The following is a 27,324-nucleotide window of genomic DNA, read 5'->3' on the forward strand; positions in this document are numbered from 1 at the left end:
GCAGGGTTGGCAGCACTTCCAAGCCACATTGTGGCTGGCCCCTGTCTGGGGAGAAGGTGGGGCTGAAGAGTGGCTCATTGCACCATCCCTCACCTTGCCCACTCACATAGTGACCTGCCCACTGTTGCATTATACTAATGTCAGCTCTTTCTTCTCTCACCCCCACCTCTCTTAACACCCCTTCTGCATAGGAAGGATTAGGCCCCACTCCCACAACAAGTAACTTTTTATTTTTTGCATTATTCATTTTTAAAGCTCCTGCTCCTCCCTCTGTCCCAAATAAAATGAAGGAATGATTTTTAAAAATGCAGGTCTTCAGCCACGACTAGGATAAATATGGGCTTTCTCTGGCAGCTCCTCACCGCCTCCTTGCAGATCAGTGAAAGTGAGTCACGCTCATGTAGGCTGATCAAAGCGCTTGTCCTTTCAGCACCAGCTGTCGGATTTCCTAAGTCAGCATTACTGCTGAAGCCCTCCAAGTAGTCCAAGTGCAGGCAAAGGGTTACAAACACAGAGAAGCAGCCAGATTGTGCAAGAGATTTGGGAAGACCTGTGACCTTATTTGAGAACACTTTCTCTGCTTGCAATCTTCTTTTTGCATGTCTCTCCTTACATTTGTGGCTATCCTCTTACAAGGTCCATCCTCCTGCCATTGACGTCAGTAGGAGTTTGCCATCAGTTTTGATAAGAGCAGGAACAGGCTCAGTAGGAAAACGCTTTACTTCTACCCAGCTCTGCCCTGTTTATTCTTAGCAAAATAAAAGGCCACACATCCTGGGATGCGTTTTTCAAAAGTGCTGAGCACCCTCAACTCCAGTCGAAGTAACTGGGAGCTGCAGGTGCTCAGCGTCGCTGACAATCAGGCCCTGTCTCCATCACGTGTATTTCACGTTCTCTGCGATGGCAACAGGATTGGGTAGCAAACATAGAATTACGTCTTGCAAGAGGCTGAGCACCTTCTGAATGGTACTGAATACACTTAACCGCTGCTGACGTCACTGGGAGCTAAGGATGCTCAGCTCCTCCCAGAGAAACTCCTCATCTTGTAGGAATGAAAACTTTGCTTTATTAATATAGAGGGAGTTACGCTTGTAAAGAGCCAATGCAAAATGACCTTTTCTGAATCAGTTTGAAAATTCTGCCATGAATTTACAACAAGGATCTGACAATAAACTATTGATATTAGGGATAAATGCAATGGGAAAATAATTTAGACTTGGGTAATAAAACAGTATTAAAAGCAAGCTGCCAAATTCTGTGTAGTTTAGGTCCTGCATTATACATACTTTGAAAGTTGTGTGGTCTGTCACCAGTACATCCTGACCTGATCGTACCATGTTCATTTTTTCAGTATTGGTCTCTGCGACTCTTAGTATGAGTTTGCAATTTTAGAACGTTATTCAAAGTTCCACACACAAAGGTGTGCTCATATGTTCCCTGCTGCAAGTCACATTCATTTATGGGGAACCTACAATACGTGCAGTATTTTGTTAACAGTCTGATACAGAGTTGCGGGGGTTGTGTTTTAAATTATTTGCTAAGTGCTAACAATGTGCTTGGTGCTGTACAAGATGCACGGGTGACAGTGCTGCTAAGCTGTGAAAAACAAAAGTCAGCATCCCTGCAATATTTTAGTTCATCTGTGAATTAATTAAATGTTTTTCTGTCTGTTCAGCAATTGGTATGGGAAATCTCTGCCATTCTTCGTTATCTTTGATTTGCTTCCCTTTATTCCTGCTGCAGGGAAAGCTGCTTCTCCCCAATCAGTCCAGAAGCATGTCCCCTCGTGCAGTCCTTTATCTGCCCCAGCAGAGCCTTTGTACTTGATGGTCATGTGCAGTTGAAGACGGGCCTTCAGACCCAGGAACGGCACCTTTTCCTCTTCACAGACATCCTTATTGTTGCCAAGTCCAAGTAAGTATCATTCCTAAGGGAATATTCTTGCAGAGCAGCACCCTTCCTCAGTACAGCATCCCGTGAATTTCCCTAATGTTATCTTCAGTAGTGAATCTTCCCTGGATTTCATGAGAGCTTCTTAGTCTGCCAATGGGAGTTGAGCTCCTAACTCCCTTAAGTGCTTTTGTACACTCACAAATCAGCCAATCCAGACTAGAATATGGTAAAGGAATCATAAATTTGTACGTTAATTCAATATGGGAGGGTATTTTAGAAGTGCTGCCTTAAGCTGAGAGTGGGAATGTTGTCTAGTGGATAGAGTGGGAGTTAAGCATCTTGAGTTCCATTCCCAGCTCTGTCTGTAGCCAGCTGTCCGAACTTTGACAAATCATTTAAGCATCTTGGATCTCAGCTCATTCATTTGAGAAATGTGTATAATATCACTGCCTACATCGCATGGTGTTAAAGATTTAATACGTGTCTGGGAAGTCATTTGATATCCGCAGATGATTAATATTAAATTTTCTATAGAAATGTTAAAGTATTACAGTGAGCGTTTCTGTCCTCTTTGAATTATCTTCCAAATACCGTTTCTGGTGCAGCAAAATAGAAGGTGGTTGTACTGAGGAGTCTGGGGAGCTGTTTATGTGTAATCAGGCTTGTTGTTGAGCTCAGATTATTCATTCTACCATTCACAATTAAATCAAATTTACAAGATGGATCTAGCATGCTAGCCTCTTGCAGCAGTTGTGGTTTAAGGCAAATCTTGAGAGTGCTTTCACTTGTTTATGCGTTAAGGAAAAATATGAAAAATGCTAATGTACCTTCGTTCGCTGTAAGGCACCATGTGCTTACTTTTAGGAGGGTGGATGGTTTAAATGTGAATCTTGTGCTTGTTGCAATACAGCTTTACCCTCAAATGGCTATTTCAGAGGCTGCTGGGAAGAGCCAATATAAATCCATGTTTTCCATAGACATCTGAGCCATTTCTGTCTGAATCACATATAGTAAACATAAAACCCCTAGTTGAATTCCTTCACTTTGTGGATATTTTATTTCAAACACATACCACTATCCATGGGGTGGTGAACATCCATAGGGCTGGGTCCTTACACGTATTATTATTATTTATTATTTGCACTGCGGTAGCACCCAGGGGCCCTAATGGTGGATCAGGGTCCCACTGTGCTGGGTGCTGTATAAGCAATGTACTAACTCACGTAGAGCAGTAATTTACATGTGTATTTATTATTAGTAGTAGATTTGTATTACCATAGTGCCTACATGGCCTCTAGGGAATGGTAGCTGAATACACAGCACTTAATTTAACATGGAGGAGAGTCTAAAATTTCTGAAGGAGTTGGAAAAAATGAATGTTTTTCCATGTGTGAATTTGATACAAGTTAAACCAGCTCAAAGTAATTTAGGGTTTAAAGAGGAATAAACAGAGTGGGGTTCTGGTAATAAGAAAATGATCCTCCGTTCCTATTGGTTGTTAAAGATAGTAATAAGAACAGTATTTTGAATATTACTTGGTGTGTCTTGAAGTACCGATTGGGATATGATCTCTCAAGCAGTTCTATCAGCAATTAATATTTGAATCCTATATCGCAAATGGGAACTGTTTAAAAAGTCAGCAGTTGCCAAAAGTTATCATGCAGTATCATCTGAGATATGGTAGTTATTTCCTATTCTAAGTAGTACATACAGGAAACCTGTGGTGCACCATGTACCAATATATACGGTGATCAATGTTGACTTCTTAATGTCTGATGTGAACTTAAGACTGTAGTGCACCAGAGTAAAATCTGAACTGAAATGAGGATCCTGTTGAATTTGACTCAGCTACAAAATTATTTCCCATAAAATGGCTAATCTGTAATAATCTTCTGTGTTAAGTACTTCCCTAGTTTGGTGGCTGCATGTGTCTAAGAGACATCTTTGTCTTTCTTTGGACAAATGTTTCTCTATGTTTAGAGGTACTCTTAATTTGCAACGTATGTGCAGGCTCAGCCCAAATCAGTCACTCTGAAAAGGAATCTCATTTATAATTACGTTTTCATTATCAGTAAATGGGTCCAAGTTTTTTCTTTAAAAAGTCCCCAGCAGGCTGCCAGCTCTCTGATTCCACTCCTGTAAGATGGTGGAGAAGTGACAAACACCAGTTACCCCCAGTGAAGTCTATGGGAGTGGAAGGTGCTCAGTACCTTGCAGGAGATGTTCAGTGCCTCAGCAGGTTGGGAAAGGAGATGTGCAGTATGGGTCAGTGGATAGGATGGGGGTTCTGTTCCCAGCTCAGCAAATGACTCCCTGCATTTGACTTTGGACAAGTCACTTATGGGTTTTTATAAAGCATCTCTGCAAATTAGACAGTTAACCTTTCGGTTCATCAGTTATCCAAACAGTTAAAAATATATATATATATATAGTGATAATATGCAGATGCTGGGGTGCTGAGGGCCATACCAAGTAACTAAATAATTAAATATTTGCTGAACTTTTTTGAGTTCTTTGAGATCCTCAGATGACCAGCGCAATAAAAGTGCTAAATATTATCAACAAATATTATTCATCACCTGTTGTTATTCTGTGAAAGCTTTTAGTCTGTGCAGCTCATGGACTCAGTTTCCTCTTCTGTGTTTTCCTATCCCTCCCCATGAAATATTTACTTTGGTGTTTCATGTGTAAGCATTGGATCTGATCTTCCCTGTGGTCGGAGAGTGACTCCTGCCTAGTGGTCACAGTTCACTACAGGGGCCATTACGCCTAGTAATGATGGTTCAAGGTGGTGGTAGTCCTGCCTAATGGCTACTGCCAGGGCAGGAGCACGGGAGCCTGGGCCCTCTCTCTTCCACCGGGTTCCAGCTCAGGGCCCTCTGAGACGGACTCAGCTGCTCACCTGCGTTTGTGTGATGTTCAGCTTTGGGCTTCTGGTCCACGTCCCCTCCTTTGGATGCTGCGGATCCCTTCGCTCACCGGCTCAATACTGGCTCTCTGGCAGTTCCCAGCGTGCGTCTGCTCCCTGGCTTGCCTGCCCCAGACTGAGTTGCCTGGCTGGCTTTTAAACCCCTCCTCCAATCTGAGCAGACCTGGCCCTGGTGTGGGGGGGCCAGGGTCTCTTTAGCCTGTAAGTGTTCCTTAACCCTGTGATCGGCGGGTGTTGCAAGGGACTCCTCCCTAGTAAGAGGTTCATACACCTCGTCACACTCACCTTCATATTTATGTTGAGTAGAACCTTCCTTGCATTCTGCATAATACGGCCTGCTCAGAGTGACTAAGAATGGCAGAATTGAGAACTTTAGGGTTATTTGTTGGTTTGTGTCCACTTTTATGCAAAGCATTGATTTAAGCAACTTGTTCCCCACGTTTTACTCATTCCCCCTTCTCCTGCCCCTTTGTTCCCCAAGCCTCCAATTCTAAAGAAGCTGAGCACAGGATTTTGTACATAAAGGAGGGAGAGGTTTAAGAAACAGAAGATACTGCTTCGCTTCACTTTGTTTTTGCATCTAGGCATGTACGTTCTCTGTGGTGCTAGTCTGGAAGTAGAAGGGTCCCTATGTCACAAAGACAAATCACTCTCTTATTCTGTTTCCTGTCACTCATGCAGAACTAGCTCTCACTCGTATGACTCCAGCTTGGTTTTCTCATAACTGAGAGCACTCGCATAACAGACCTTGCATTCTAGGTGTGGGAGAGTGAGAGGGAGTAGAGGAGAGAAAGCGTTGGTGAGGGACCTGGGAAAGGGGAAAGAGACTGGGAACATCCAGATAAGGAGCAGGGTCGGCTCCAGGCACCAGTGCAGCAAGTGCGTGCCTGGGGCGGCAAGCCATGGGCGGGCGGCCTGCCGGTTGCTGTGAGGGCAGCAGTCAGCCAGCCTTCAGCGGTGTTTCTGTGGGAGTTACCGAATTACCGTCAAAACCGCGGGACCAGCGGACCTCCCACAGAACCGCCGCCGAATCCGCGGGACCGACAGACCTCCCACAGAAACACCGCCGAAGGCTGCCTGCCTGCCGTGCTTGGGGCGGCAAAAAACATAGAGCCACCTCTGATAAGGAGGCTGTGTGTTTCCTGTGATTGTAACAAAAGGTTAGGAGCCAGGAATACCCTAGTTTCTAACACCCACTGATTCATTTTTATCACCTTGGATGAGGTAATTTGAGCTCTTTATGTCTCATTTAACCCAGATATAAGATTAGATACAATACAAAATTTGATTCTGCAAATAAACTGTCCTGGATCTTATGCGAGGAAAAATCCAAGCTTTATGGTGAGTGTTTGGGTTTTAAAAAAATCAAGTTATATTTACTGCCTCTCAAGAAAATTTAGATAATTTGGGGGCATTTTTCTTCAATCTGGACTGGAAGTAAAGAGACTAGTTGATTCCCAGTTTGTAATGGATGCCCTGCTTAGCAGGGAAAAGCAATTGAATGGCTTGTTGGAGTTGTGGATAAACTCAGTTTTTTAGAATGTGTACATATCAAGATGTGTTTATAATAATAATAGGAGATATACCAATCTCCTAGAACTGGAAGGGACCTTGAAAGGTCATTGAGTCCAGCCCCCGCCTTCACTAGCAGGACCAATTTTTGCCCCAGATCCAGGGGCGGCTCTACCTTTTTGGCCGCCCCAAGCAGTCATGCCCGGGAGGTGCCCCGGAGCCGCGGGAGCAGCGGACCTGCCCCAGGCATGACTGCGGAGGGTCCGCTGGTCGCACGGCTCGGCTGGACCTCCCGCAGCTGCGGACGGTTCGCAGGTCCGGCGGCTCCGCTTGAGCTGCCGCAGTCATGCCTGCGGGAGGTCCAGCTGAGCCGCGGGACGAGCGCCCCCTCCGCAGTCATGCCTGCGGCAGGTCCGGTCGTCCCGGGGCTCCGGTGGACCTCCCGCAGGCATGACTGCGGCAGGTCCGCCGGCCCAGCCTGCCGCCCCCCCGGGAAAGGGCCGCCCCACGCGCGTGCTTGCCGCGCTGGGGTCTGGAGCCGGCCCTGCCCAGATCCCTAAGTGGCCCCCTCAAGGATTGAACTCACAACCCTGGGTTTAGCAGGCCAATGCTCAAACCACTGAGCTATCCCTCCCCCCAATATACATATCAAGATGGAAAGCATTTGTTGTGTTTATATAACACACAATGCCACCAAAACCCCATGCACACACTGAATACAGAAGGCATCCTGTTTAGCAACCATTGGTCAACATCCCGTAGTTCAACCAAGGGTTGGAATTTCACTGACTGTGATCCCACCAGCAGTCACTCTTCCTGCTGAAGGCTTTTGATGCCACATAGAAGAATCAGATCCCTTTTTAGGCTGACCCAGTTTTATGCAAGAGCTGCAGTCTCCGACAGTAATCCACTTATCAAGTCAAGCAAACTCCTCAGCAACAATTTCCAGGCAGACAATACTTTACAGAGCTACAAAGTCAGCTTGTTAGAAGCAAAATAACTCGGAGAGGGCCACACAAGGGTCCCTTTCAGCTACTTTCACTATCACCAAAGTGGAATATCAAAGCCTTAAACTTAGTCCATGGTTGTGCTATATCTTTGGGCACACACAAGTAAATCCTCCTGTTCTGCTGCGGCCACGTGAGAATTTAAGTCATGTTTACTCACTGTTGGTCGGCTGTAGCTCCACAGCTGATAGTTTACAGGTGTTTCTCCTCTGCCAGCCTTGTGAAAGGAGAACGTATGAGAATCCAGATAAATTGAGACTAGGGGGAAAAGAGACTACACTAGTTAGCTGATTGAAAGATCCTTGATCTCCAAAACAACGTTTCTATGTGCACTGTGTTGGTAGCAAGTTCCTTATCTTATACATTGGTTTCCATGTGCCAACAGCTACAGATAGATGCTTTAATGCTGTTTGTGTCTTTCTGTTTTTAAAAAAGATTTCTAATGATTGCCCACAGGTGTGTTGGGTGGGATGTAGAGATAGAAGATTCCCCCTCAACACACACATTTGGTTACTGTTCTGAAGTCTGGCTGCTTTGGGGAAAATTAGTAGGAGGGTAAATAAATGGAATGATGGTAGCAATTTCCCAGTGGATCCATTAACATTTTTGTCAAAGCACCTATTAAAGAGCTTAACTAACCTAGTGAGAAGTTAATCTTCCATCTGTTAATAGCTGTAAGGTACTGAATTGCCATTTACTGAAAGCAAAAGGAACTAGACTTGCCATACTGGTATGAGAGAGCTAGGCATGTATTGGCGTACCTGCGCCTTCATGTAAGGCCCAGTTGTGCACCATCTAAAGTCAGCAGTTTTGCTGTTGATTTACTAGGAGCAGGATGGTGTCCTATATCTGCAATGTAAAAACAGGCATATTTTGGAATGGTGTCCATTTGTTTTCTTGAAAACAAAATCCATCTCTCCTTAGGCCAGTCAGTCTCTTCCCTCCCCATAGGTTAATATTGAATTTTGATGATAGCTGATTTTGAACTGACCAGAAAACTCTGATATTTGGCCAAGAGTCTCAAAACTGGGTGCCTAAAGTTTGGTTCTAATGACAATATTTAAGCACTTAAATAAGTGGCGTAATGTTCAAAAATGCTCACCTCTCATTGACTGCAGAAAGGACCTGGCAGCCAGGGATGAAAATGGGGGGAGGGCTGCCTGTGAATGGGGGAAACAAAGGGGTGAGAGGGGGAGAGAGGGGAATTACTGAAACTCAGTGGGTGGGGACCCAGCTCCAGTCTGGGGGATTCCTACCTTCTCTACAGTCCAATCCCGGGGGCTGCAATGGTGAGCCCAAACCTTCCAGGCCCCACTCTTGTGTCCGAGTTTACACAGGGGTGGAGCCCCCACAGTATTTCCATTGCAAAGGCACCAGAGCTCCCTGGTTCCACTGGACCATGGATGACTTAATACTTCTCTGGCTCTGTTGACTTTAATGGGACTGACTTGACATGGATAATAATTGACAACTCTGGCTAACCCAGGGGAATTTACACCATGGACTCCACTCCACCAATTCTGGTCAGTACAGCATCTCTGTGTTTGTGTGGGCCTCTGCCAATATTCACTCTTGGTTTTGTGGGGATCCAGCACTGTGTGTTGTAAATGCTAAGAGAGTAAAGTACCAGGTAAAGTTTGCACCTTACCAGAAATTGGAAGAGGAAAGACTGGACTAAAAAACGAATTCCTGATGTAACGCCACAGGTGTCAATGGAGTTACACCAGAGATAACTTTATATTATTAGATCTTATGCTTAGTTCGTTAGACTTCACTCCTATACTAGTATTTGTAAATTTTTTAAACAATTCATTCCATGGTCAGTCTATGCATGATTATGCAATATTTTTGACAGTAGCTCTTACTTGCTCTGTAAAAAAAAAATCCAATCATTTTATGAGCAAATTGAATCACGTATTACAGATTTAAGAGAGGCAAGATGCACAGTGGGTTACGAGTCTTTATGGCAGAATAAAAATAAAGATATGATTTTAATATGTAACTTCACAATATTCTACAGACATTCTGCTACTTTATGCCAGTGGCTATAGAGATATGCATGCAGGATCCTTTTTACATTCTGCTGTGGAAATTCACATTAATGCTGGGTCATCAGAGGTACAGTATCCAGCCGCAGCGGTTTTCAGAATTTAAACTGAAAACGCCAGAAATCAGAGCAGTGAGAATTTAGCACAATCCTTTTAAACCCATGAGGTTCAAGTCCTGTCCCGTTTCAGACTTAAATAGTTCAATGTGACCTAAATTAAATACCTTGTAAATGAGACTAATCCTGAAGAAGGTTTTCCAGATCCTCCACAGTTCTAAAACTGTTTATTTAGTGTATTTATTTCTAGAGCACTAATCACCATAGTATCTAGGCACCATCCCCATTCACCTTCACGATGAGTGCATCATCTCAGCTCACCTTGTTTGCAGTGCTTGGCTTAACACATCCTGGTGGCAGGCAGGGCACTTTCTGGGAAGGACCCTCATCTCTTGAAATTTCTTTTCCTCCTTGTCCAGAAGAGGTGGAGTTTGACTTTGTAAACCCATCTGTTAACTCAGCCTTTTGCCTAGGGGGTGGTGATGATTACAGTGCTTGCTTGTAGTGACTGTGGGTTGCATCTATAGAGTTGAGTTGGCTGATATCAGCTAATTTGAAATTATTAAAAGCATAACAATATAGTGTAGGGCTAGGACAGCCAAGAGATGTCTTTATGTGGAATGGAAAGTAAATTGTATTTATCTGTAAGCACAAAAGCCCAATAAAAGATTGTATTTTTCTAACTGAACAAGTATAATCTCTCTGTTAGCTCTGATGGCAATTGCACGTCAGCACCACAGTATTTAATAAGTTGGGTTCTTCTGGTTTCATGTGTCTAATAGCTGGCATTTCTGCCAACAGGTCACCATCTCATTTCAAACTAAAGAGCCAAGTGCGTCTCTGTGAGATGTGGACGGCATCCTGCATGGAAGAGGTCTATGAAGGCAGCACTAACCCGGAAAGGTCCTTTGTTATAGGCTGGCCCACCACCAACTGTGTTGCTAATTTTAGGTAGGAATTGAAAAGTGTATTTGCTGCTTTATTAAATTTAGGTAGGTTAGCAATGTAATAAAAATATTACAAATGACGTATTGTCTACACACAGGCCTGGAAGCCGGGGTCTCTGTGGCTCCGACATAGATTCCCTCTGTTGCCTTGAGACAAGTCAGATGATCTCTTTGCCTCAGTTTCCAGATCTCAAAAAGAGTGGCAGTGGTACTTGCCTAGCTCTTATGGGTGCGCAGAAAATTGAAGATTTGGCAAAGTGCTATATGATTTGTGCTGTGTACCTGCTTGGTGTTAACTGTCTGTCTTGGTTTTTAAAAAATATTTCTGTAAATACTTTGATTGCTTAGTAAGGCTAACTACTGAACAGGCACAGCCAGGCTGTGTCAGCCCTTTCCAGGGGTCAAAGAGTCTATCACACGAGCCTGCAAAGGGGCAGAGTTTGCATTGAGTGCAAGCAAGAGAAAATAAGTTCAAAATTCCTCCTAAAACAGGAACTCTGAATATTAACGGGCATGAGCATTTAAATCTGTTTCTGCACGGTCTTTGCTGTGAGGGCACACTATGGCCATGAAGGCAATTCTGGCCATTAGGCTGATTTTAGTCTCTGCAGGAAGGCTCCCCTGTCACTTGGGAAAAAGGAGGGGACCTTCCTCCAATAAATCTGTGGTGTCCAGCTAAGCTAATTGGGCTGAGTACCAGAAACTGGATTTTGCCCCGTAATGGAGAGCAAGAGATGAGACCTGTAGTTCTGTTTTTATATCACATTGTCTGTAACCAATTAGACTGTTCTGCATAAATTGATCTCTGTAATACTGACTGTTTTTTTTTAACAGAATAGGTCTGAAACAAAGCTGAAATTTCTATTTTAATTAAACTCTTGCCAATAAAAATGAGCTTTGATTTACAGACAGTAGCCTATCCTTTAAAGCTAGAAGGAAATAGTCTGGTGTGACAGTGACAGCCTAGTCAAAAGGGAATCCTAGATTGTATGTAAGTGGAGTGATTTCATGTCCAGAGGTAAATAGGAGATCTGAAGAGTTTTATACAAGTCACTAAGTAGAGATAAGTTACAGGAGGATCTGCCAATCAATGAAACCAAAACCAAGGTTCAAAAGTTTATCAAGTGTATGTTTCTGAAGGAGAAAAATTGACCAAGGATTATAGTTTCCTAACTATCAACACCAAAAATTTGGAGAACTGATTTGCAGAAGCAGCAGTGGGAAAAATCTTTTCTTCATCTAAGCAGGATTTGGTTCAAGAAAGTTTGAAGTAAAATTAGGTTAGGCTCCTTATTATTGTAATTATCCTAATAAAAGAACAATCATACATATAACTGGATAGCTTAGTACCCTTCAAAGTGTATGAGTGAGATAAAAGTTAAAAAATCTTGTGTAAAATGGGTCCTCAGTCTTCACTGGGTCCTTTTAAGTACTAGCCTACTGTAACCGATTAATAAGACAAAGCATCAGAACGGGAGGAGCTTCACCAATCTTTATACCAGCAATACCCTTAAACTCGGGAATTAAACACCTAAGTGTAAAGTTATCCCGTTTTTTGTTTGCGTTAACAGCCTGTAGCTTAGGAGCCTAATCTTGTTTCCATTGACTTCATTGGCAGAACTGTAACTTCTGTGGTGAAAAACTGAACACTAGGACTTTACCCCCAATCAGATCATATTTTTTCAATTTGCAAGGAATCAGGTATTCACTGAAAGTTGCAAATCATGTCAGTAGTTGTCAAGAGCTCCCCTGAGACAGCTGCCCCATGGAGTAGGCTCACTTCAGGTTTACAGAAAATAAATTAACACTGAACTCAAAATAGCTACCTGGCCATTAAAGACTATTATTTGATGTGGACTTTCACAGAGATCCAGAGCAAATGCTGTCAAGGTTAGACCCCTGACTGGTTACTTGAGTTAGAGAGAGTGAGCCTTTCCTGTCTTGGCTTCACCCAGAACTGGTCCCTACTAGAAGTAACCAGTCCTTTTAATCTGTTTGGCCCTGATTGGCCTCTGCCTTCTTCTGGCACCAGAGGACCAACTCTGTGTGGTTCTCTCTAGGCCGCCTTTGGAGCTCTAAACTCACTGCTCTCCCCTTCCAGCAGGACAACTCCTTAGGACAGGGGCCGGCTCTAGGGGTCAGCAAGAGCCTGGTCGCTCTGTCACAACAGTTCTTTAACACTTGCTTGTTGTTCGTGGATATGCCAGTGAATCTATATGCTCGTCCATCTTGGTTCTTACTTTGGCACTTGCATGCTGGCTAACTTCTATATTTGTCACTGTTTTATAATCCTTGCAGTTCCCCAGAACAGAAGGAAAAGTGGCTCTCTTCCTTGCAAAGGTACTTTATTTTCCTACTTTTATAATACTCATAGAAGAAATGGAAAAGACTCATTCACTCATCTGTTGCTAATGCAGGATTGTTCCCTATAGTGGACTTTCTAGAAAGAATGGGCAAAATCCATTTTTCAAAACCTAATCAGTCAAGGGGGATTTTGGGGGAGGCTTGAGTACATGGATCTGGTTTTGTCCCATTTGAAATAGAGATGGGCAGAAACTTCATTGGCTGGGATTTTGTATTCCAGAGTCAAAGTTCTGGGAGTTCAGATCTATGTCTATTTGTCTGGCTCCCCAGACTTCATGGGTTGGGAGTGGATCAATCATTCTTACTTGGAATTATTTAGACTTCCCACTTTTTTTGTCCAGTTGTTTTAAGTGTTCTAAGCAATGGGGCTTCAACCAACTCCCTTAGGAGACTATTTTACAGCCTAATGCATCTTGGTGATGGGAAGTTTCTGCTGGTATTTGGTGTAAATTTTCCCATTCTTAATTTCATCCCATTCCCCTTAGTGATGTCACCCTGTATCGTCCTCAAATACAGCTGCTCTCCTTCCTTGCTATTTACACCCTATTCATCCTTATAGGCAGTTGTCAGTGGTCCCAGGTAGTCACTGAATTATCCTATAATGATGACAATTTAATGTACCAGTCAACAGGTTTATCCTCACTTGTTAGGGTAGTTTCCTCCTTTGAGCTGGATCTCTCCCTCCCACAGCAAAACCCATGAGAGAAAGAAAGCTGCACAAAGGAGTCCCCTGTGAGGATTGTCCTGATTGGTTGGAAATAGACCACAGGTCCCACCAGTGCCATTGGAGTGGAGGCCATGTACCACTATGTGGCTGGCTGTGTGCCACCAGCCGCTCTGGCCCTGGTCCCTGGCAGTGCGGCTCCAGTGGGGGCTGTTACCAGGACCTCTTCTACCCATAGATGATCCCCCAGGACCCTCCTAGGGGGGGATCCCTACCATGGAGAGGGCTCTGCGGAAAAGGTAGTGCAGCCCTGGGATGCATATTTTCCTATTGGGGAATCTCCATAAGGTGGGGGGAGGGGTATTCCCAGATCCATGGGGCAGCCTGCAAATGATCTGGGGCAAGGAGAGGGCAGTGGTGTGGAGATGACCGAGACCCCACTTGTGTCCAGAAGAGAGGGAGACCCATGTGTGCAGGGATTTCCTTCGTATGCAAATCTGGGGGAAATGATTAGGCCCTTTGCTAGCAGAAGGATGCTTTTTATTTTAGTAGGCTGCCCAAAAAGCGAACCATTGTGAAAGCAGCATTTAGGTTTCAGAGGGGCTTTAAACCTTGCTCGTCTATTGCTCATACTGGTTTCCACCGCCTGTCAGCTTTAGTCATGCAAAAGTGTAATATTTTATTGGAAACCCTGGTCAATATCCATACAACATCGATGCATCATTTCCCCCTAAGATCTTTGTGCATATGATAACCTTGCAATCACAGCTATTATTTGGGTTACTAAATAAAAATATTACCAATTTTGTTAATAACAATGAAAATGGTGTGGTCTTTGCTTGTTTTGTTAGTCGAATCAAAGAAGAGAGAGAAAAAGACTATCCCAAGAGCATTCCGCTGAAGATCATTGCGAAGGATGTCGGAAATTGTGCATATGTAAGTGTTTCTGTGCTGAAAAAGGGGACTAAGGCTTAATCGCAAGAGACCTGAGTGATGCTGAGCACACACAATTCCCAGTGACTTCAGTGGGAGTTTTAGGACCCCAGCCCCTCTCAGGATCCAGCCCACTATAACGGATTGGGCAATGGTGAATAATGAGCTGGACGAGTGTGATGCTGTGGCCAAAAGGAGTAATGTGACCTTTGGATGAATAAACAGGAGGATCTCAAGTAGGGAGGTTATTTTACCTTTGTATTTGCCACGGATGCCTCCGTGTCTGGAATTCTGTCCCCAGTTCTAGTGCCCGCAATTCAAGGAGGATGTTGATAAATTGAAGAGGGTTCAGAGAACAGAACAGCCACTAGAATGATTAAAAGATTGGAGTGTAAGAATGGCCATACTGGGTCACACCAATGGTCCATCTGGCCCAGTATCCTGGCTAGATCCCAGTATCAGTGGCCAATGCCAGGTGCTTCATAGGGAATGAACAGAACAGGTAATCGTTGAGAGACCCATTCACTGTTATCTGCTCCCAGCTTCTGGCAACAGAAGCTAGGGACACTTAGAGCATGGGGGTGCATCCCTGCCCATCCTGGCTAATAGCCACCGATGGACCTATCCTCTGTGAACTTATCTAATACTTTTTTGAACCTTGTTATAGTTTTGGCCTTCACAACATCCCTTGACAACAAGTTCCACAGGTTGACTGTGCGTTTTGTTTTAAAGCTGCTGCCTATTAATTTCATTGGGTGACCCCCAGTTCTTGTGTTATGTGAAGGAGTAACAACACTGCCTTATTCACTTTCTCCACACCAGTTAAGATTTTATAGACTTCTGTCATATCCCCTCTTAGTCGTGTCTTTTCCAAGCTGAAAAGTCCGTCTTTTTAATCCCTCCTTATATGGAAGCTGTCCCATACCCCTATCATTTTTGTTGCCCTTCTCCTGAACTATTTCCAATTCTAATATATCTTTTTTTAATGGGGTGACCGGATCAGCACATAGTATTCAAGATGTGGACGTATCATGGATTTATATAGAGACATTATGATATTTTCTGTCTTATTATCTAATGGTTCCTAACATTCTGTTACCTTTTTTGACTGCCGCTGCACACTGAGTGGATGTTTTCAGAAAACTATCCACAGTGACTCTAAGATCTCCCTCTTGAGTGGTAACGGCTAATTTAGACTCCATCGTTTTGCATGTACAGTTGGGATTATGTTTTCCAGTGTGCATTACTTTGCATTTATTATGATTTTAAGGAAAACATGCCTTATAACAGGGTTTCTCAAACTTCATTGCACCGTGACTCCCTTCTGACAACAAAAGTTAGTACACGACCCTGGGAAGGGGGACTGAAGCCTGAGTACCACCGCCCAGGATAGGTGGGCCCAAGCCCCGCCGCCCTGGGGGGCGCCAAAGCTTGAGGGCTTCAGCCCTGGATGGTGGGGCTTGGATCTTGACTTCAGCCCCAACCCCCAGCAAGTCTAATGCCAGCCCTGGCGACCCTATTGGGTTCCTGACCCACTTTGGGGTCCCAACCCACAGTTTGAGAACCATTGCCTTTTAGTGATAGACTCAAGGAGCTCAGTCTATTTAGCTTAAAGAGAAGGTTAAGGGATGACGTGGGGAACAAATATTTAATGGGCTCTTCAGTCTAGCAGAGAGAGGTATAATGTGATCCAATGGCTGGAAGTTGAAGCTAGAGAAATTCAGACTGGAAATAAGGTGTACATTTTTAACAGTGAGGACAATTAACCGCTGGAACACTTTACCAAGAGTCGTGGTGAATTTTCTCCATCAGTGACAAATCTTTAATGAAGATTGGATATTTTTCTGAAAGACGTGCTTTAGAGATTATTTTGGGGGAGTCCGATGACCTGTGCTGTACAGGAGGTCAGACTGGATGATCACAGTGGTCCTTTCTGGCCCTGGAATCTATGAATCTGTGAAATGTTTCCTCTCTATTCAGTACATGCAATCATGTCTTAAAAATACTGTTCTGGGATAGAAACACGTTCATGGATCAGGTGCACATCTCAATAAGTAGAAAGCAAAGCTGGAGAGTCCAGAGTTCAGAGCAATCCTTCTGAAGTAGTTTACATTTAGCCCCCTTGAGAGACGCTCGTACGACATGCCCTGGTTTTACTCTCAGGCCTGACCTAGAAACAAAGTTGGACTGGTTCATCTGAAAGGGTGATTTTTGTACTGATTTAGTTAAACTGGTGTGATTTGGTTTGTGGACACTGTCAATCAGTTTATATCTGGCTTCCATCGGCTTAACGATGGATCAGTGTTCACATCACACTCCTCGCCAGTACCTGGCTCAAGCCGGGGAAACTAATGAAACCAGCAGACCCAAATTCAGTGGTTAATCCTGGTCACGTGCCACCTGAGGCACATCGCGCATACGCTAAGAAGACGACCTGTATCGATACATTTTCAGGAAAAAAACTAAACTGATAACAACAAATGTTAAGCCAATATAAGAATGTCCACATAGGGTGTTGCACCATTTTAACTCTGTTTTTACCCAGTTTAAGTTGAACAAGTGCACTTTCTGTATGTAGACAAGCCCTCCAAAAACCACTAGCATCCATAGATCATCCATCCATCCATCCTGTCTGTTTTTATCCTCTCCCCTCTAAATGCTGCTTTAAAAATCTGTGTTTTATGTTCAAGAGCCTGAAAGACAGTTGCTGAGGCATTTTATGTTTTGTAGAAAGTCCCTTAAAGAGACTTTTCTGCCAGAAGAGGCAATCTGCAGTTGTTAGAATGTTATATCTGAATAAGTCCAACCATAGAGTATTCCTCCTTTCATGGGAAATCATTGAGAGCACAACAGCTAGAATTACTGGATCCCTAAACACAATGTTAATAAACAGTGATGCAAACAGTGACAATTGGGTGGAAGGAAGTGAATCAAGCTGTGCTCAGATATTTCTGAAGAGGGGTCTGTAAATCTTTTATATACATTCAGAGTGGGGCAATAGATAGTTGTGGAAATGAAATATAGCAGTCTAGATATTATCAGCAATGAAGCAAAGGCATATCAGATGGAAACTTCATAATATAAATATCTCTTATGATGCTACAGTCTCTTATGTACTAAAGCAGCTGGGGATCCCAAGGAATTGTTTCATTTTGTGGGAGGAGGGACATGCAGCATAAAAACATTTTATTATATTCTAGCCCAAAGCAAAATTTATGCAAATGTGTTGACCTACTCCTAAGTGCCAGATGCCATTGCTTTGGGGAAATGTTAAATTTTTTATGGTATGAGCATTCAGATATGTCCTGAAGCAAATATACAGTATTCTCACTACTGTACTTTGATTGCCATGGCAGCTTGTTACTATCGGGCTTATACAGAAGGACGTTCCAGATCTTTTGTTTAAGGCAAAACGTCATGGGCTTGTTTTACCTAGAAATGTTGTGTCCAGTTTAAAATTGATATGCTGTATGTGTCAGCGGGGTCTAGCAAACTGATTCTGGGCAAGGAGTCAAGAGTTCAAATCCCGGGTTTGACACCTACTCTTGCTGTGATGCTGGACCTCTGTGTCTCTTTCCCCCCCATCTGTAAAATGGGGTCAGTAACACTTATCTACCTCCCAGTGGTGTTGAGAATGAATTAGGTCATGCTCGTATGTGTGTTTGAAATGTAGTGCTCTGAGTAAGGCTACATCTACTCTAGAAGTGCTAAAGAGGCACAGCTTCTGGTACAGACTCTCTAAGGCGATGGGAGAGAGCTCTCCTGTCGGCTTAATTACTCCACCTCCCATGAGAAGCAGTAACTATGTTGGTGGGAGAAGCTCTCCTGCTGTCTACACCGGTCCGAGTGTCGTAAGTTATACCGAAGTAATTTCTAGTGCAGATAAAGTCTAAGTATTTTTTTGGTTGGAGCTGGGGAAGAGGCAAGGCCATAAAGATTGATTGGAATGGGCTGGAGGGAGGACATGAAGGTAAGATTAGAAACCATGTGTCATGGCGATGTAAAAAAATAAGACCCGTAATTGAGGATGTTCCCCTCAAGACGTCAGGAATAATATTGATGCCCGGTAGTCAGTGGTACTGGTGTTGCAAGATCATTCGAGGAAGAACAGCTTCCAGAAAGCAGGACTTCCAGGAATGACCAATCAAAACACAGTAGTGCATACAGAAGAGGGACTTCAAGGTGGTCAGAGTGCTCAGCTCATCCCCTGTGTCAAACCAATGTCCTGTTTCTATTCATTATACACACCTGAATAGGGATAGTATGTTTCATATTGTTTATCAGTAAGTTTGGAGGATGTTATGGAGGTAAAAATACGACTGGATTAGAGATTCCTGAGATGAAGCATTTCTACTATCAAACAGAATTTGGCTTTGATGCAGCATATATATGGGAAGTGGTGACGGGCAGAGATGTGAATGTCACTGTTACTATCCTCTCTGGCTAGAACTGCAGTAGAAAAGTTAATTATTAAATATTAATACACTGACCATTTGTTCCATTGAACACACTCACTTTATCCATTCTGAAGTGTCCCATTCTTTCCAAAGACCCTTCCTTCTCATATCTATATGTCCCTGCATTAACTCACCTTTTATTTGTCTTGTGTAGAGGGAAAGTGCAGTTCTTAGTGGCTGATTCAGCTGTGTGTTTTAATGCAGGGGTCTCAACCGTGAAATCATAAGCACCCTGCCCTTCCCATATTGGTGTTTGGAAAGAGGGCCTGGGGCCAGGTATGGACAGGTCTGAGAGCTTGTTCTTATGCATAAAAAGCATATATTGTTTATTAGCCAACATCTTATCAGAGTATCTTGCACAGTTTTTTTTTTCAGCACTGTAATTTACCACTATTCTTGTGCGAAGTCATTGGGAGGCTGTTCTTGGCAAACACTGTAGTCTAGAATGCCAATTTTCCCTTCCCCTTTTTTTTCTCCACAGTCAAAAACGCTTACTGTAACCAATGCTGATACAGCGAATGATGTGATTCTCACCGCCCTGCAGCAGCTGGGGATTAACGTAAGTCCTTGCAATCAGATTTGATGACTCTATTTATTTATTTTTAAATAATATTATCAAATCTTTACTTTTTACCCAAATTGAAGACCTTGACACCAATTACATCGGTTACCATAAGAGCCCAGTGATTCTTAACTGCTATGGAGGCACATATTAGTGTAGTGCTTTTCATCCACGGATCACCAAATGCATTATAGGTATTGAGGGAGCCTCCCAATACCCCTGTGAGATATACCCCACATTCGTGCTGGTTATTAAATTTATTTTACAGGTGGGTGAGCTGAGGTGATCACAAGTTTAGAGCTCCATACAACTCCTGTTGAAGACTGAAACTCACCTTGGGAGCTGGCTCTGGCCTCATTTGTTTTCAAAGTTAGACATGCACAATTACATTTGCAAATATGTGTACACAGCTGTGTGCCTAAATCTCACATCCAAGTACTGCTCTTTGATACCTAAACTGGATAGTTGTCTGCATGTCCTCTTTGGTGTGGAATTGCATGTGTAACACCAACAGACCCCGGTTGTTGGCAGGCGGGATCGAACCTGGGACCTCTGGAGCTAAATGCATGACCCTCTACTGCATGAGCTAAAAGCCAACTTGCTGTTAGCTAAGGCTGTAGAGCAGACTCATTAATCTCTCTCTCTCTAAGTGGTCTCGGTGCCACTAGATGGGACACAACACCACACCCAGAAGGTGTGTGGGTTACATACTTCCCCTAGCTGAGGAAGTGCGTCCTGAGCTTCAGAGACTTCCCAGCTGAAATCCAGGATGAGTCCCCACTTGTAACGCCGACAAACCCCAGTAGTCAGCAGGCGGGATCGAACCTGGGACTGCTGAAGCTTCCTTCATGAGCCTCTACTGCATGAGCTAAAAGCGACATGGCCCTTAGTTAAGGCTGTAGAGCAGACTCATTAATCTCTAAGTGGTCTCAGTGCAACTAGATGGGACAGAGCACCACCCCCAGGTGGTGTGTGGGTTACACACATGCACCTACATCAGAAGTTTTTCCTTAATGACTTGTCCGAGGCCACACAGTGAGTGAGTGTCAGGAATAGACATCAGGAGTTCTGACTTCCCTATCCCTCTTCTCTCACTATTTTGCAAAGTGACTCTGACCTGTACTGGCAGTAGCGGAAGTCTGTGGATGAGCGTTCATTGACTGGGTGGTTAATTTCCTTCTTTCAAGTGGAACAAAAATAGAAATGATGTTAAGTAAAATAGTATAGCTCTTTGTATACAAGCCTTTTAAAAATGGCTTGGTTGGGGGTGTCTGTGTCCTGAAACTTAGGTCTGGCCAAGCAGCTCTCAACACAGGTTCAATTATGGAAAGTTAAATATGGCTGGCTGCCACCTTCATGCTCCCTTGGGTCTGCAAAGGGTCCTGACACAGTTTAGAGCAACCTTAGGGCTGCTGTAATTTACACCAGCTGTCAGGGCTTCTAAGGGACTATTCTGATGGCAAGGGATTTCTTGAGCACAATACTCAACCATACCTCCCAGCATGTCTCAAACACCCGTTACATCAAATCAGACCCTCTCCACCATGTGAGGATTTCCCCTTCTGCCTAATTAGGGTAGCTCTGGGTTCCCTTTGAGCCACTACAATGAAAAGAGGTTGTAACATAAGTCAAAATCTGGCACACTTTCTCTCCCAACCCACAGTCCAACATAAGGGAGCTGATGCAGCATGACAGTTACAAGTCCAACAATACTTTTTCTTAATGCACTTTATTTTTACCCTTTATTATGCTTGCACATGTCTGCAGAGAAATCATGGGGGCATGAAGATATTGACACTGCAAAGGAGTGTTTTGGTTGGTACGAGAGAAGGAGTCGATAACTGATCCACTGTTAACCTCACATTAGTATTCCATTGTACGTATCGTACCTGAGCTTTAGCCCTGGCTTAATGTATCAATTTGAGCAGGAAAAAAATGAAAATCTCTCTGGATGATTAGGACTCTTGGTTGCTGTACTACTCTTCTAAGTAAAACAGCACAGATTTTCTCTGCATCGTGGTGGCCTCGCAGCTGTTTTATTATGAGCATATCACACACCAGCAATCATCTGAGACTAGCTTAAAGAGAAAACACACAAGCCCCATCCAATAATTGTTTCTGTTAGATAGGTGGCTTTTCCTTACATAACATGACACACAGGAACAAGCATCTGAAAAGCAGGGGGAAGGATATTTCAATGGCAATTAAAGGAAATACATTTCCCATCTTGTGTGAATAATGATGCTATTTCTGTGCCTGACCTTGCTGCATTTTGTGCAGTGTACTTTTTCCTGGGAAAACCACAGCTAATTCCTGCAAAGTGTCATTGTTCAGTTAGTCTAAACCAGGGGTTCTCAACCTTTTTACTTTGAGCCCCCCCACCCCCCAACATGCTGTAAAAACTCCATGGCCAGCCTGTGCCACAATTGGTTTTCTGTATATAAATGCCAGGGCCGGCGTTAGGGGTTACCAGGCAGGGCAATTGCCTGAGGCCCCAGGCCACAGGGGCCCATACAAAGCTACATTGCTCAGGCTTCAGCTTCGTCCCCGGGTGGCGGGGCTCAGGGCCCTGGACTTCAGCCCTATGTGGCGGGGCTTTGTCTTTCAGCCCTGGGCCCCAGCAAGTCTAACGCTGGCCCTGCTTATTGGCCCCCCTGAAACCTGCTCATGGCCCCCTAGGAGGCCCCAGATCCCTGTTTGAGAACCGCTGGTCTAAACTATCAAGCTGGTCAGGAAAGGGGGTTGGAAGGCTCCTTCAAATTTTGAGTTCCTAATGTTTCAATAACACCAGGACTGTCACAACTGTGCAAGCAAATGGCCTTGTATTGCCTACAGGGGCAGCATTTGTGATTGGGAAGGGCAGTCAGTCCCTCAAAACTGAGTTCACCAGCCCCTCCCCCTCCACTATGTCTCCTTCCTATATATTTTACAAAGAAAAAGTAAATATTTTTTGTGCTGTTCAGCTGTATGTATTTGCTCCTGGCTTCTGGCACTGAGGCACTAGGGATGTCTCCAGAGGCTATTTATTTTCCTTCTTCCACATGCTAACTAGCTTGGCAGCAGTGCTGATGTGGCCCAGAAAGCTGTACTTCTGTCAGTCGCAGTGAAAGTGGCTACAGCTTTCTGGGGTGGATCCAGATTATTATAGGTGGGTGCAGGAGGTGGTAGGTAAATCTATTTTGAAGAAGGTTGGACTCTGTCTTAGATCTAAATAAAGTACCACTGCCAGGTTTCTATAGCCAGGACACTCTCTGCTTAAGAATGCTGTAGCACAGGGGTTCCCCAACTTTTTGCATGCATGACCCCATTTTGAGCCTTACTGTTTCCTGTGGCCCCTGACAGCAATGAAGTAACATAGTGGCCAAGGAATCCAAGGACTTTACACATTAAGTATGTTATTTAATGCTCTCTGATGTGACACATGGGCTTGTGTGTTGTGACACAGCTTTTCAACGTCTGGCGGCATGGTAGAAGTTGCACATTTAATCTCCGATGTGACATCAATGGTAGATCAATACCAAGACTTGATGGACACAAGTGCCCTGAATCCAACTTCACACAATTATATGCTTGTAAAAGGCACCATCAGTTTCAAGTAGGGTGACCAGTCAGCAAATGTGAAAAATCACGACAGGGGGTAGGGGGTAATAAGAGCCTATATAAGAAAAAGACCCAAAAATCGGGACTGTCCCTATAAAATCGGGACATCTGGTCACCCTAGTTTCAAGGCGCATGTTGAGAGTGCAGGATATTCATTCTTGACAATGAACCAGAACTCTGGGAGAGAAAGTTGGGCATATGTTCTTCGCAAGAATCGATTGCAGGAAATTTTGATGAGCTGTTTGATTTCAGCTGCTGGCAATTCCGTGGCATCAGGCTTGCACTGAAAGGGGCTTCGCACCCAATCATATTTTGTCCCACCTCCAACTCAGGGTAAACTGTCTCCCCTCTGATCCAGCTACTGTGTAGAAAGAATTGCCAGTCTGTGAACTGTGAGTCTGAAAGAGGCCGCTAGAAATGGAGGAATCCAAGCAGTCAGTCATGCTGCTTGGAGCTAGTCCTTAACACCTCATATTGAACAATATAATAATGCAAATAATTCAGAAGTTTGGATGTTCTTATTTGCGAATTATAGGAGTAGTCACCCTCTGGAGAGTCCCCTTGCTCATAATCTCAAGGCGCAGACTCATATTACTGTAAGAAACCTAATACATTCCTCTCCTAATGGCTGGTCATTTTGATTTTAAAGGGCTCTGAAAAAGATTATCAGCTGTGGGTGAATTCAGGAAAAGAAGATGCTCCTTACCCACTTATTGGTGAGTTTTTGGGATGGATTTGTTTTACATCATTAACTGTCATATTAAAAATGTGGTTTCCTATTTTTAATATTTTCCTGTCCTATGGGTTTGCCTATCCTAAGGATGACCCCAGACACAGTTGAGTTCTTTGATACTTTTTTGCAGAGAGCTCTCCTGTGTTGTACCCTCTTAGCAACTGGAAAGTACCATTTCTTTCTCCCTGAGATTTATTTTACATTTTATAAACCTTGATCTAGCCCCTCTAATCACAAACCTTCTCTCTCTCATAGAACCAGCCTGCTTTGTCATGTTTTCTCCTATATTGCCATAGCATATGTACAGTGTTCTCAGGCTCAGCAGATTCCTGGGGAATGGGTTTGCTAATGTACTTATGTCCTCTCTGCTAGCTGGCTTTCCCCCTTTGCAGAAGTAGAACAAAATATTGGGTTTTTTGGTTTAAACAACCCCTCACTGGTTTACACCGAAGCTCCAAGGTGATTAGATTGAGGAGATTAGTTCTGGCCCATCTCTCATTTAATTCAAGAACTGATCCCCTTTCCATTTTTGAGAACCTTCCCTCCTTGGAACGTCGCATTGCTTACGCTTCATAACATTCTGCAGACGAACAGAAACAGGGAACAAGAACAATGTGCAGGTTTTTCCCATTCTCCTCTCTCAGACCTAACTGCAGCTAAATCATAGCATTCCTTCTCAGAGCAGCCTTAACTACAAATGCTTTACTGGCGTCAGACAACATTCATATTTATAAAATGTCCTAACGTGTGCACCGTATAGACAATGTAAACTGTTTTGTCTTTGAAACATACCAGACTGTCATTCAGCATATTGAACGTAGTTTAGTTCAGACATAACCGCTGATGTGGCTTTGTTTATAGGATCATAGAATGTAGAGATGGAAAAGGCCTTTCAGTTCATTGAATCTCTCCTTCTGCAAGTACAGAATATAATCCTTTCAATAGAAGACCTATTGGATGTTAAACTGATACTACACTTGATATTAACCCAGAAGTTTACTTGGAGAAGTTAAGGGCCCAGTTTTTATCTCAAATTCTGCCTGCTGATGTGCATCTAATTGCAAGTGTTTCAGCTTTGTTCTGCCTATCATCCTTAATCAAGATTGCATCCACAAACAGATTTCAGGTTACCCCTGGTCTACATACAGTTACACCAATTTGATTAATTCACTTTAACATCACACCTTCAGTTCAATTTCTCTGTGTGTAGACAAACCCAGAGGTAGTTTTCTAGTGGAGTGTTTGTATGATTACACCAAAATGAATAGACACTGAATAGTCCCCGAAGACTCGAATTGAGCATGGACAACCAGTTTCAGTTAACTGCATGATTAACATTTCCTTCCTATTTCAACATCCTACAGGAAGTGGAATTGTGTCCCCTTTGCCTGCACTGCTGGGTGGCCCAGTTACCAAGGCCAGGGAGGGGAGGTCACTTTCATGTTGAATCTAACACGTTTTGTGTGTTTAGCGAATAATGGCTACCAGGACTTTCATTTCTTGCCAGCTCCATGTGGAAATCCAGTACCTAGATTTTTCTGCAGAGAAAATAAAGCAGTAAAAAGAATAAACACTGGATTCCAAAATTGTCAGTTGTAATTTTCTGCTGGGCATTTGCACAATTTGACTAACAAAATTGGCCCAAATTTTCTTGTATCCACTGTAACTTTGACTACAGTGGAGTCAAAGATGACTTATGCCAGCAGAAATGAGAGGAGAATCAGAGTAGCTTTATCCCGAGGTTACCAGGAGAGAGAGAGAGTTGCAAGCCAGTGTACAAGAACCTGCTTTTTCTCTAAAGTAGATTGAATTTTGCTGGTCCCCAGTCAGTCCGAAATAGATTATTTTGATTTCTCTTTGAGCAGGACACGAATATCCCTTTGGAATTAAAATGAGCCACATTCGAGATGCTGTGCCCCAGACACAGGAATCGAAAGACTGTGCCTACCCTCTCGACCTTCATGGGTCCTTCTTAATGGAACAGCTGCCCCGGGAGCTGCAGTGCCAGTTTATACTGAAGCCAAGTCGTCTGGCTTTGTGCGAGCAACTGAATGGTAAGTTGCTCCCCTTACAGAGGCATCATTCATTGAAAGAGTCTTCAGGTTCTCTCTGTTATAGAAAGTGGTCATGTGATGGGGGCACAAGATGTGGGGAAGAGAGTCCAGATGTACGTTTCAGCTATATGAGAAATTTTACACTAGAATTCTCTTACTTGAGTTCACTGTATTTTTTACACTTTTTTTTTTTGAACCAGGTTAAGTTTTTATGAAACTGCCTATCAAATGGTTTTTCTGAAACCGACAAAGCAATGGCCAAATCTCCTCCAGGCAGCCTGTTCGCTTATTTTAACAGTTTATTTGCTGATCAGAAAAATCATGTCTCCACAAGCCTTGTTTTTCTATAATGAGGCATGACAGTTTTGTGGTTAAGGCACTGGAGTGGGACTCAGGAAATTTGGATTAAATTCCTGGCTATGCCCCCACAGTTTGTGTCACCTCAGACAAGCCCCTTAGTCCTTGATGCAGCAAGGTGCTAACTTTAAGCACCTATTTCAATGGGACGACTCACATTCTTTTTTTTAATTCGCTTATGATTAATTTAAAAACAAATTATATATAGAAAAAACAAGCATAACATACTATACACAAACTTCTGATAATACAGAAATGTTTCAGATTAACCATTTTCTGCCTAGCCTTAGCTATACTTGAAACATTTAATTATATCTATAATATGAATTATTAAAATATAAAGCAGCTATTTGTATTACACGATTTACAAACAAAATTTTGTTTATAAAAATCCAATTAATCAAAGAAAAATTATGAAGTTAGGATAAAGAGAAGCCAAGTTCAGAGGAGGGGAGGGAAGGAAGTAGGCTGAGTGGAGGGGGAAGCGAGGGGCACCCAGGCATTTCTTGCATGTGATTGTGTACACTGGGGACGACCTGACTTGTCTCAAAAAGGGTCCAACACCTCATTAAATTCTCCTGCTATGACAACGGATTCTAGTGGAATATTAATTAGTTTGGGGAGAAAAAAAAACTTGGATCACCTATATTGGGTCCATATATATTAATCAGAGTGTATATAGAACAGTGGTTTTCAAACTTTTTTTCTGGAGACCCAGTTGAAGAAAATTGTTAATGCCTGCGACCCAACGGAGCTGGGGATGAGGGGGTTGGGGTGTGGAGGTGAGGGCTGTGGTGTGAGGCCGGGAATGAGTGGTTCACGGTGTGGGAGGGGGCTCTCGGCTGGGGCAGGGGGCTGGGTGTGAGAGGGAGTCAGGGCCCTGGGCTGAGGTGCAGGCTCTGGGATGGGGCCGGAGATGAGGGGTTTGGGATGCAGGAGGGGGCTCTGGGTTTAGGGGGGGGTCTCAAGGCTGGGGGCAGGGGGTTGCGATGCAGGAGGGGGTCAGGGCTCTGGGCTGGGGGTGCAGGCTCTGGGGTGGGGCCAGGGATGAGAGGCTTGGGGTGCAGGAAGGGGCTCTAGGTTTTGGGGGGGCTCAGGCCTGGGGCAGGGAATTGGGGCTCGGGCTTACCTCGGGCAGCTCCCAATGAGTGGGAGTGCTAAGGCAGGCTTCCTGCCTGTCCTGGCACCTCAGACCGCGCTACACCCCG

General features: G+C 43.8%; 1 protein-coding gene across 9 annotated transcripts in view; it reads left to right on the forward strand.

Annotated features, from left to right (window-relative positions):
• The window catches only part of ARHGAP20 (Rho GTPase activating protein 20), a 232,599-nt gene that overhangs the window by 183,724 nt on the left and 21,551 nt on the right, over window positions 1–27,324 (forward strand). For 8 of the 9 annotated variants that reach the window (XM_045018115.1, XM_045018105.1, XM_045018125.1 and 5 more), the window contains 7 exons: window positions 1,744–1,914; window positions 10,247–10,396; window positions 12,691–12,732; window positions 14,272–14,356; window positions 19,292–19,369; window positions 23,622–23,688; window positions 25,571–25,759. In XM_045018115.1, coding sequence (XP_044874050.1) covers window positions 1,744–1,914; window positions 10,247–10,396; window positions 12,691–12,732; window positions 14,272–14,356; window positions 19,292–19,369; window positions 23,622–23,688; window positions 25,571–25,759 — 782 coding nt within the window. The remainder of the gene's footprint in view (window positions 1–1,743; window positions 1,915–10,246; window positions 10,397–12,690; window positions 12,733–14,271; window positions 14,357–19,291; window positions 19,370–23,621; window positions 23,689–25,570; window positions 25,760–27,324) is intronic. The other variant, XM_045018165.1, reaches the window with a different exon arrangement.

This window comes from Mauremys mutica, chromosome 1, assembly GCF_020497125.1.
Source record: "Mauremys mutica isolate MM-2020 ecotype Southern chromosome 1, ASM2049712v1, whole genome shotgun sequence".
Lineage (NCBI taxonomy): Eukaryota > Metazoa > Chordata > Testudines > Geoemydidae > Mauremys > Mauremys mutica.